The following is a 12,264-nucleotide window of genomic DNA, read 5'->3' as shown; positions in this document are numbered from 1 at the left end:
TTTGCAAGGAAACTACCTACGTGCAGTGAACTTTCATTTTGCCGCTAGTGCAAGTGAACAAAATTTGTGCCCTTAATGTACCCCTGAGTGAATTGATTGCATATAGAGGATGAAGTAAAGAGTGAAGCGACAAGTGAAGTGAGTTGTGAATGTAACATCTTCGACGAAATTATTTACTTCTTCCATGCTGGTTCAATCAACCCTATACATTTCGATCTAAAGGTATCTAACTATTGCGAAGGATATGTTTCATATTTGAGCTAGCTGTACTTAGAGGATACATCGAACGTATATTAATTTTCATTCGTTTGTTTGCCTCTAAGTTCTGTTTGATTTTATTACCTATTGCCAATTCATTTGGAGCATTCGTCAGTGTTTACATTTCACGAATTTCGTTGCGCTGTTGTTTGTTTTGGTCATATTTTGGTTACGGTAATAGTGAAAGTGAAATTCCAAGTTTTTTGATGTTACAATAACTGGTTTAGGTAGTTCAATAATTTGTTTCAGCCTATTCATTTCATTGTCTTCGTAATGTCAATGTAAAATAGCGTAAACTGATTCTAAGTCGTTAGTGATGAGTGGTAAGTGAGGTGTGGAGAATCCTTTCGAACTTCAAGGAGTGCAAATTCTTTTGTGTGTGCAGAGTGATTGGAAAACCGATTGTCATGTTTTATTAGTGTTACATAATAGTGTTTTGTATTTATTGTGAGCCAAGTTTTTTATTGAATCAGTTGATTTGGAATATACTGATTATACGTATCAAAAAGACAGCTCGTGAAATGTGTGCGTTGTAGTGCTATTTGTGATATGATGAGCAATAAATATGTACAAGTAAGGGTAATTTTGCTTATTATTACTCTTATTAAAGGATAAATTTGGATTTAAACACTGATCTGGCGGCAGACGCTGGAGATCTTTAAAAAAAAGTGGAATAACCCTGCTGAGCCACTTCAAACACTGCAGTAGGGCATCTACAGGCTTGTGACGTCACACACCAATTCCAGATGGAATTAGGGCTTTTTGGCGTAACGTAAAATTTGTCACTGTTTAAAGCCTTCTCTAAACATGTACAATGAAGAAAATAGCATAATATTATTGTCATTGCTCCTTCTGAAGCACGATCTTTCGATTTCTTAAATAAAAAAAATATGGTGAACAACCATATTGTTCTGAATTAATGGCTCTGCTTCTTTGGCATCACTGACATGGCAATGTCAACTTCACCGCGCTGCCATCAGGGGCCGTATTCTGTATTTCGTCGGTGCCGCACCGGTCGGTTTCCCTTTCAAGCCCACCGACTGGACATCAAACCGTACCGACAACGGATTCCGCACCGACGACGACACTTTCAGCGATTCTGTAAGGTCGTCGGTTTCAAACCAGTCGGTACGGTTCCCCTTCCTTCCCAAACAGGGAAAATCCGAATATATCCGAAGTTTCACGTGTCTCCACCGATGAAAGAAGGGTAAAAACAAGTGAAGACTCATTGGCACAGTTTGTTGTCGTCATTCTCAATCTTTTTATTTGCGGAAATTACGACTTATTGCTAGATAAAGATAAACGATATTGGATAAGTTGTTAACAATGCTTATATAATGTGTGGTAGTAATGCTGTACCTACAGAATCGAAGGAAACAATATTACAACATCACAATAAAGTTTGTATGTGTTGGAGATTGTTGTTGCTGGAATGAATTATTGAAACCATCCTTGAGATCGTAGTTTCTTTTTTTAAATATTGGTTCCGTATAATGCTATTTATTCATGATTTGGTAATATAGTTGTCATTAAGTAAGTTCCGTATAAATGTTATCAACGGAAGGTTATGCCATTGGCACCGTAGCAGACGAAAATAGCATACCATGGAACGTGAACGTAGGATTCAAATGCAAATGTAATATTAGAGGAACAAGTTAGGAAATTGTTATAAAAATATGGAGCTGGGTGCAATTAAAAGAAGTGTAATGACGAGGAAGTAAATAAATTGTGATTGGGTGAAATACATATGTATAAGTTGCGCATTCCAAGTGAGAGAAAATGACAGATTGAGTGAAATAACAGTCGCCTATTCAGAGTGATATAAAGTGATAACATTGCGGCAAAACTCATATTTAATCAAAAATATCTTTTTTATGTCAAAGGAGCAAGTAAATGATGATAGAGAGAAATAAAGCCTATTACAAGCGAGTGAAAGTGCGGTAACATAAATGAGAGAAAGTCATTATATGTTAGCAAACCTCATTTTTATTAACCATTATCTTATATTTCTGTCAAGGTAATTAATATAGATGATGACACAGTGAATTATAGAGGCGTATTCGAAGGGGCAGAAAAAGATAACATTGGAGAAAACCTCATTATTTACTCGGTGATGAGGTAAAAACAAAATAAAACGTACAATGCGCACCGGGGAATTCATGAAACCCACTAGTCGGTGGCCGTACCGACACCTCTTTGCTGTCGGTACGGCTACCGACGATCTCCCGTCCTCTCGTCGGTGCCGCACCGACCGGGTTCGTACAGAATCGCACGACTTCTTACCGGGAGTCGGTGTGACGTCGCACCCGACGAATCGGTGCCGCACCGATCGGTTTGGAGTTACAGAATACGGCCCCAGGTTTGACAGCCGTGAATGGTCTCCCTGACTGATGTTAATCTTGAAGCACCAACAAACTGCCTTCTGACGCTCTCATCCTCTGAACCCAGGGAATAACTGCAATCTTGTTGGCCGTAGATGCTCCATAATCTTTGCACAAACGTATATTGAACATTCTCCACAATTTCTTTCCCATCAATGAGAAATTCAGCGAAGGTACACTGCTTGTAATGTATCTCACTGACAGATGGTCATACAGCTAAGCTATCAGTCGGAAAAACTAGTAAGTTTGCTTGCAGATCCATGGAACTTCAGATTATGCATGCATAACATTTCACAATGATACCATTTTTGTCGGATGAGAAAACAATAGTGGTGCATTATTTGCTGGGCAACCCTCATACTGAATGCATTTCTTTTTATTTCTAGGTGCAGTTGAAATGGCAGGTGCTGGAGACACAGTGGAAATCCTTCCTGTTGAAGAGGCTGTAACACGAGATGGGTTGGCCAAGTTAGAAGAAGGGATAAGAGATATAATTACTGAATTACGCCACCACCAATCCAGCGATTTTGCTTCTCTGCGAGATGAGATCACGTCAAGGGATGTTCTGCTCCGAAAACTGGAGGAGAGCGTCACAAGATTATCTGAAGATATCGCTCCTCTGAAGGATTATGTGACGGCAAAGATGCAAGAAGAGGCGCACAGTGCAGCAAGGTCTCAATCTTCAGGTTCGCCTGAAGGTGGCGCTAATCAAGACGGAGACCAGGAAACTGAAGAAGAGAGAAATAATAGAGCCCAGAATAGATGTGTAGATGTGATGATGAGTCTCACGGAAATACGTGAGAATAACGTGGAGAAAACACTGAAAGTCAGAGGTTTTTACGAGAAGATATACGAAGCATCCCCATTCACCTCTCTTATGTTGAAGTTCCTGGAGAGAAATCGTGGAGTGAAAGTACTAATCGATTGTGATTCCTTCAGTATCAATAACTTAGTGAAACGATTGGTCAACCTAGATGGTGAAAAACAGAATGGAACAGAATTTCTAACGTTTGCCGACATTTTTGAATGCAGGGTTTACTTGGTAGGTGTGTCTGGGGTAATCAACGTAAATATAAGGGGCCACTGTAAAAAAGAAAATTTTGACCCTGAAGTTTCATTGGCTCAGAGCTTGGCACAGATAGTGATGTACTTGATCTTCAAAAACCGAGGATGTCCTTACGTTTGTGACGATGAAATGTATGAGAAACTGTACGAGAAAATTGTGCTTGAAACATCGCAGAAGAAGGACTCAGTGACCATGGATGGCTGTGTATATCATGCCTTCCGTATGAAATCATCTTTAGCGAGAGAAGTATCATTGATTTCGGTCGTTCCAGGAATGCTGGTCAAGTACGGTTCGAATGAAGGAATGTCGAAACTGCTGGAGCAGATGCCTTTTCTCACATTCTTCTTCATTCACCATGTGATTCCCAAAATGAGGAGCTAGTGTCTGAGGTAAGTGACTTACTTGGTAAACATTATCTGAATTAAGGAATTTTTATGAAAAATCCACTTAACCGATGTCCTACTAATGGCAGTCAACTCTAGAAATGCAATAGATTCCCTTTGATACCATTGTCGTCGGCTGATAAATTTGTGGTGCTTTACTTATTAGCAACATGTGAAATCTTGTAAATCATAAACAAAGCTAAAAACTGATTTCCATCGAATTTTATTATAACTAATATAATCAAAACACAGTTTATTGATCTGTGTCTAATTCCTTGAAACAAAAACAAAGTATTTTTAAGGCATTTTTAATGTAGTTAACGCTCAAAATATAAGTTTTTAGGTTTTATATATGTAGTTACCAACCTAAACTGAAGTTGCCACATTTAAGTACAATTATAATAAACTGAAAGAAAAAAACTATTTTCTATCAGTATTATGGTAGAAACCTGTTCTAAGATAGCAGCATTATCTCTCTATTTGCTGAAACAAATTGTATGAAAATAGGCTTAGTTTTCATTCGTGCAAACGACATAAGTGCCTTTACATCATGCACTATTATTAGGATCAGTCTTCAAATCCACGTTTATGTTTACATATACGAGTTGACTTTTTGCATAATATTGTGTATTATCTGGTTCATGGAACTCCATATTTCTCTGATTATAGTTCCCCTCAGAAAATAGTCCCCCCCACTAATTTATAGACTTCAGTTTCTGGAAAAATTTAAAAAATGCGTTTGAATATTGTCACCTCTTTTCTATAGTACCATGGTCATTTGTCATGTCATGCAGTAAAATGATCCCTTTACTCAGCATTTCTTGTGCTTTATTCTGAATATGATAGTTTCCTTCATCAAAGAAAACGAAATGCATTGATTGGTATTCATTACCCACCATTAGGGTTTTCATAATATACAAATTATTTGGTTTTTATAAATCCCATTTTAAACGAATGGCAATGGTCAAATTTTAACCTCATTTGAAAAAGGCCAGATTGGCGCCCATGCGATGCCACTACACGTGACGTCACAGGGACCTAGTTTCTACACGAGAGGATAGGAGTTTTACATCGTCTGAGATTACCAATGCATGTATGAGGCGGTGACCTCAGGGAAACATGTCTTAATAATCACCTATTAAAACTGGCTAAGGACGGAAAGTTGTCTTCGTTTGATAAGGTATTAATAATCCTTATTTAAGCCAAGCGCTTCCAGCTAGTAGGGTACTCTGCTACCTGCTAGCATCCTGCGTCGTAACAGCGTTCAAAGCCTCGCCCCAAGGTCACCTCACTCTCGGCAGTGGGAACCAGAAGGACGTTACACGGAGTTTTCCCAGCATTCCTACTTAGCCGTCGCGTTTTCGCACGCTTGAAAATTTTTACTTTTCATTTAATCACAAAAAATAGATATCGTCATTTAAAAATATAAAAGCGTGAAATGCGCACGCAATTAATTTGAATTGTGACAAGCACAGACAATTTGGTTACATCTGTTTTGTTTCCTTGCTTCAACAGGTATGAAGAATGTGAACGTCGGAGATGAGTGCCTTGAAGTTATTGTTCTTAAGTTCCTGAAATTCATTGTCTCGAAGAAGAGATTCGTATTTTATTCCTGGTCAGTCATTTTGGTGAACCGGGAGTTTAAAAGTGACTATGGCCAACATAAATCATTGCCTTTGCAATTGTTACCTAATTGGTGCTTTATTCAAAGCTTTTATATGCAAATTTGGATATTATTGTTTATTATTGCTATTATAACATGCCATTTTAATTTTTTAATGCCTTTAACACAAATCGCACAACTGCTCAGATGCAATGTTAGTGGGATAATATCTGCAATCTGAAAATATAATCATTAATTCATTACTACAGATGTTCCACTTTTAAAAAGAACATAGGTACATTCTCCTAGGTAATACCTGTAAATTTAATTTACCCAATCCTACAATGGCAGCAAAAAAGATTGAGACTCATTTTTTTATGAATGAACCACATTCAGTATATTTTTAGCAGGTGCTTATTGTTAATTCTCCTATTTTATGAAAGTGTCTTACATTCTCCGGTAAAGAGATCCAATGTCTAGGTACTTAATTCTGACAATGATGCATTGTAATGTTAATTTGTTTGATGCGATTTATTCATTACAATTTGTTTGATGGTTTCACATACAATACGGATCTTACAAGATCCATATTTTTACAAATGAATGCATTGTACAATGATTTAGTTTTCTTTTATTGCCATTATTTGTCGATTTAGCCCTGAAGCCATATGTTTTTTTGCTATTTCCGTTTTTCGCTGCTGAGAAGAAAGACAATATCAGTTGGTTGATAAATATATTATTCAAACCTGTTGCCAACCATAAACGGATGTTGTTATATTATGTAAACCTTTATGATTTTGTAATATTTTCTAATAAATGAAGTGATATATTCTTACTTATTCTTGCATAAATGCCTATGATTTCTCTCCAAACAAAATCAGTTGGTTAGCAGCAGAGGTAAATGTTTAACAAGAATATTTCTGGGTGGAAAATGTGATGAGATATGCTAAGAACGGCGTATTTTTCGCAATAAAATTTTCATATGTCAAATGTTTTTTTTCTGGAATATTACGAAAGAGGGTCTTCAAATCTGCCCCTGAGTATTGTTGTCACACCACCGCGTATTCAACACTTTGCGTGCCATGGACGTAATATTACGTCCTGCTAATCCTTCTGAGGATTGCCATGGACGGAAATATTTTCCATTTAATTGGCTTTGTAGGCGTAAAGCCGTAATATTTCGCCCGTGGTACTTTACCAGTTTACTGCTTAGGGGTCCTGTTTTTTTTTTTCAAAAAATCGACTGCTCGATGGAAAAAGAGTTCACTTTATGTCTTGAGGGCGAAAAGTCCTCTGTAGCTACCGGCATCCTCATCTTTGGCCACTTGGTGTGAAAATTCTTTGGACCGGGAATTCTTGGGAAAATTCTTTGGACCGTTCGTTGAGGGTGCATTGACCCTTTTTGTCATCCAGGATTTATAATGCTTTTCTTGGAACAATGCTCTTTAATGATTTCCATGCTTTATATTGTTCAAATGAAGCGTATTTGAAAAAATTATTATGCATGCTATGGCGGTACATCATATATTGCAACTTTTTTATTAAAAAAAAAAAACAGTAGGTTTTCATTGTTAAATTATATATTTAAAAAAGACATTAAATGTTTTTCACCTCAATCATAAAGAAAAGCAAAGTCCATTTTTATTGAAATACACGTCGGAATAAATATATTTTTGATGCTACTGTTTTAAAAAATTACGAATACAGTAAAAATGGCTGGATTTTTCAGCAGGGCTTTAAATTAAGCAGCCGGCACTCAAAGTCTTAAATAGGTTTACGTTGCACTCCACACGCATCATTGACAGCAAATTTATCCGAGTTTAACGGGGAATTACGACATAAGTAGGTGTACTAACCGAAATTTATACACAATTTGAGGTGATATATGATGTTCACGACTTTCGAACGATATTCCTCACAATGAAAACGTTATACTTCAAATTAGAGATGGGTCGAATAGAAGATTTCTCAAACTCGAATATTCGAATCATTGCTCGAATATTCGAATTCTAGAATTGCACAAAGCATATTAAACGTACGATTTTTTCTTCTATTTACCTTGTTGGATGTATTAGTAAAAAGGTGGAACCTCGATCTATCGTTTTCAGGGGGGACGAGAAAAACGACGGATGCGGAAATGTTCGACCTATTCAGCAGGAAACCCAGGATTTTTACGCATAATTGAGATTTCCTTTAAAGGATTCAAACAGGAATTTAATTGATTATCGGATTATTTTAATTTCATGGAAACAATTTGGGCATATAGTTGATTCAACTAACATCTCTTTCAAATATCATAATAGATGACTCATGCAGCGGTTGACCTCCAGAAATGGGGAACTTTGAAGCAGGAAGGCTGAAAAAGGTCAGTGGGAGAGAAAAAGAGGGGCGGAAAACACGTTTCTATAGTTCCAGTGTATCTTGATATTTTTTTCGAAGCTAAGGCCACAGAGTATATACAGAGAGGACAAAAGCGCTCGCCTCCATTGAAATGTTGTAATCGGGAATGCGCGCGGCGGCCATGTTCTCAGTAAGTTAAAACGGGCGAGATTTCAAAAACACGTTATGAGTATGCAGCCTTGAGTGCAGAAGCTGGAATGATGGTATTATATAAGGCCCATGTATTTCATATCAAGCATGTATATACCGGTTTTACATTCAAATAAAAATGTGGAAACTACAGCTGACTGCAGAATAGTGCCTTCGTAAGTTTAAAGCTACGAGGAAAAAAATTAAAAGCGTTACCAATCGTTATAAAGCGTTGGAGTTACTGTTGTCAGATTAATTTTATCGAGAAAAAAAACTATTAAGCATTTTGAGGCACACATCTAGCGTTAAATCTCTATTATTAACCTTTAGAGTAAATTACATTCGCAAGAATGAAGATAGTTGACAGCACGCATTCAGTGGCGCCGACTGCATGGGTCCTGAGGGTGCCCGAGCCCCCTCAAAGATTCGTTTGGGGTGGCGGAGCCCCCTCAATAACTCAAGAAAATAATTAATTTATATTATGCTTTTTGAAATCACAAACATATATTGGTATTTTCCCATGTTTGACGATAGATACCTTTTAAAACACTTTCAATAATGTGTTAAAGCAAATAATTTTAAGGTAGTAAGCAGGTTAACTGAAAACAAGTGGTACAACAACAGCTTCAGAGGGGGGGGGGCTGGTACTGAATAGAGGGGGATAGATGATCTTGGGAAATGCGCTAATGTAACTATCCCACGGTAGACATCTCTTTCAAATATCCTAAGGGGACGCACCACCTCGCAAAAAAATGATGACATGCCGTCTCGGCATTTACACTGCTACGATGGATTTCTGTTTGATTTATACATTCTTATTTACGAAACGCCATTTCAGCGGCACGCCCATCTGAAACTCGGCTTCATCCAACTCCTTATTTTCAACAGGTAGCTCGCTTTACCCCCACTCCTACTGTCGAGTGCTAGCGGACAACCGGAGGCGTCCATTATTTTCAGTCCATCTTAGGAAGTTCTCACGAGATAAGCAGATGAATTCGAATTGCTAGCACGGAGAAACGAAATATCTAGAGAAAATATCCCTTTGTCTGTGACTAATCTCGCACATCTGTCTTTGTTCTCATTTCAAGGAATTAGATACAGAACAGTAAACTGTGTTTTGTTACCCTTAGTTATTATATCGTTGCACGGTAATCAGTTTTTAGCTTTGCTTATGATTTTCAAGACTTCATTTGTTGCCCAATCAACATCTGTTGCAATCTACAGTTTACTGCAGTGGGGTCGATTCCTTCATCAAAGAAAAATGTAGTCATTGATTGCGATTTCTTACCCACCATTAGTGTATTCACAATATACAAACTATTTGGTTTCAGAAATCCCAGTTTAGACGAATGGCAAAGGTCAATTTTAACCGCATTAGAAAAAGGCCAGATTGGCGCCCATGCGATGCCACTCCACGTGACGCCACAGGGACCTAGTAGTCATGAGGAGTTTTATATTGTCTGAGATTACCAATACATGCATAGGGCTCAGGGAAACATATCTTAATAATCACATATGAAAACTGGCTATGGTCGGAAAGTTTCCTTCGTTTGATAGGGTATTAATAATTCTTACTTAAACCAAGAGGTAGCATCGCAGCGGCGCACACATCCTCGCCCCAACGTCACCTCACACGGCAGAAGCAGGAACCAGAATGATGTCACACAGGCTTTTCCCAGCATTCTTATTTAGCTGTCGCGTTTTCACACGGTTGGAAATTTTCACTTTTCATTTAATCGCGAAAAATAGATATCGTTATTTAGAAATCTAAGTGAGTGAAATACGTACTCCAGGAGTAATAATCTTTCGATTTAGGATATAATGAAATAATAAGGGGCCTTTCTCCGCCTCCGCACGTGAACAATATTCCACTTCCGAGTCTTCCGATTGTATGTACGGCCTTCAGCAAACTTCTCTCTTTCGAGCCGTGTGCGCCGTTTGTAAATAACAGCATTTGAATTGAAGTTATGGTGCCAAAACCTCTCCATTTTTCTTTCTTACTTTATTCTGACAAATTTTGAAAAACCAGGCACAATAGAATGTGTTAACCCTCTATAAACCTGAGCTGCTTCTGAAAGCAATCAAATTTCAAGATTTTAATATTAAAAACTTGAAAATTTATCACTCTCCATTTAACTTTACACCTCAAAATAATACATTGCTTAGATATTTTCAAAAGAGAGAATGTTTACCAAATGAGTCACTTACCTAAATGACTATGCTCCTTACTTTCGGAATCACATGTTTCATAATGAAAATAGGATATAACCATACATAGGAACATAGAGAAATATAACCTATAGGTATCTAATCTACGCAATTGAAAAGTAAAAGAACCGTAAGTAGCAAGCGGCATACAAAAAGTATAAGACCTTCCATAGCAACCAAAGAAAGGACGAAGGCCTTTGTGGGGGGTGTAGGGGGGTAGAGCCCCCCCCCCCCCCCCAGCGAGCAAAGCGAGTAGATGACATATAAAATGCAGGACATATAAAATCAACCATCCGGTGTAAAAACATTACTTCTCCTCGGATTTATATCAGATAACTTCTTGAACGATTTGAATAACATATCAAGTTTTTAATAGACTTTCATTGTGATTAAAGTAAAACCTTCGAAAAAATTACCTGATTTGTAGATGCCATACACCCAGGGGACACATTTAAAATCAACCATACGGTTAAAAAAATTATTTCTCCTCGGATTTCGAACATATAACTTTTAATACTTATGTAGTGTGATTTAATTACAAAATTTGAAAGTAATCCGTGATTTGTAGATGCCATATACCCAGGGGACACATTTAAAATCTACCGTCCATTGTAAAAAAATTGTTTCTCCTCGGATTTGATCAGATTACTTTTAAAAAGGTAGGAATAACATATTATGTATTTAGTAGCGTTTCAGTGTGATTCAATATTAAATGTTGAAAATATTCCAAGATTTTTAGGTGCATTATACCAAGGGGAAAGACATTTGAAATCATGCATCCGGTGTAAAAAAACATTTATCTCCTCGGATTTGATCAGATAACTTTTACAACGATTGTAATAACATATTTAGTGTTTTAGTAGAGTTTCAGTTTGATTAAATTATAAATTTTGTAAATATCCCATGATTAGTGGTTGCCATGAAACCAAGAAACACTTTTGAAAAACAAAAGTTGTGCGTAGGAAGTGTAAATCTAACCAGATTATGAATATCTACGTTTTTAAACGTTCTTTAATAGTTACAAATAGTTATTTAGAATTTCTTTGCGACTGATTTACAACCTTCGAAAATATTTTAGTAAGTGTTGATGGATAGTCGCCTTATCCATCGAGGTACCTGTGGGATCCAACTATTGGATGAGGGATATCTTCGAGATTGGTGTGGGGACCAGCACTTGGACACTACAACCAAGTTATGATTGCCCGATTTAATCAGATTTACCACCAAATCGCGTTGGCTGCCGTGATGTTGCAGTGGATACTGCATCCAACTTTCACTTATCCAATTAAAACTGGATGTCTCATCCAATCCCTTCTTTGAGAGTAACTTTATAACGATTGCAATGGCATATTAAGTATTTTAGTAGAGTGTCAGTTAAATTTAATTACAACCTCTGAAAAAATTATCTTATTTGTAGATGCCATACACCCAGGGGACACATTTCAAAAAAACCATCCGGTTTGAAAAAATTATTGCTCCTCAGATTTCCATCAGATAATTTTATAACGATTGTAATAACATATTAGGTATTTTAGTAGAGTTTCAGTGTGACTCAATCATAAAATTTGAAAATATTCCATGATTTGTAGATGCCATACACCCAGGGGACATATGTAAAATCAACCATCCGGTGTAAATAAATTATTTCTCCTCAGATTTCGATTAGATAACTTTTCAAACAATTGAAAGAACATATTTAGTATTTTAGTAGAGTTCCACCCCAACAACACACATTTGGATATACATATGTATATACATTGTATTTTCATGGGTCACATACATATATATTTTTGTTATGTATTACATCTGTTGTACATATGTATTATTGAATGTATT

General features: G+C 37.0%; 1 protein-coding gene across 5 annotated transcripts in view; it reads left to right on the top strand.

Annotated features, from left to right (window-relative positions):
- Window positions 1-12,264, top strand: part of LOC124170153 — a 45,520-nt gene that overhangs the window by 8,522 nt on the left and 24,734 nt on the right. For 3 of the 5 annotated variants that reach the window (XM_046548851.1, XM_046548850.1, XM_046548848.1), the window contains exons 2-3: window positions 3,026-4,094; window positions 5,604-6,526. In XM_046548851.1, coding sequence (XP_046404807.1) covers window positions 3,037-4,086 — 1,050 coding nt within the window. In that variant the 5' untranslated portion in view covers window positions 3,026-3,036 and the 3' untranslated portion in view covers window positions 4,087-4,094; window positions 5,604-6,526. Of the gene's footprint in view, window positions 1-2,623; window positions 2,880-3,025; window positions 4,095-5,603; window positions 6,527-12,264 lie in introns of those variants that run through there. The other 2 variants (XM_046548852.1, XM_046548849.1) reach the window with 2 other exon arrangements.

Source organism: Ischnura elegans, chromosome 13 (genome assembly GCF_921293095.1).
Source record: "Ischnura elegans chromosome 13, ioIscEleg1.1, whole genome shotgun sequence".
Classification (NCBI taxonomy): domain Eukaryota; kingdom Metazoa; phylum Arthropoda; class Insecta; order Odonata; family Coenagrionidae; genus Ischnura; species Ischnura elegans.
Note: the sequence above shows the minus strand (reverse complement) of the source record. Positions and strands in the feature narration are given on the sequence as shown.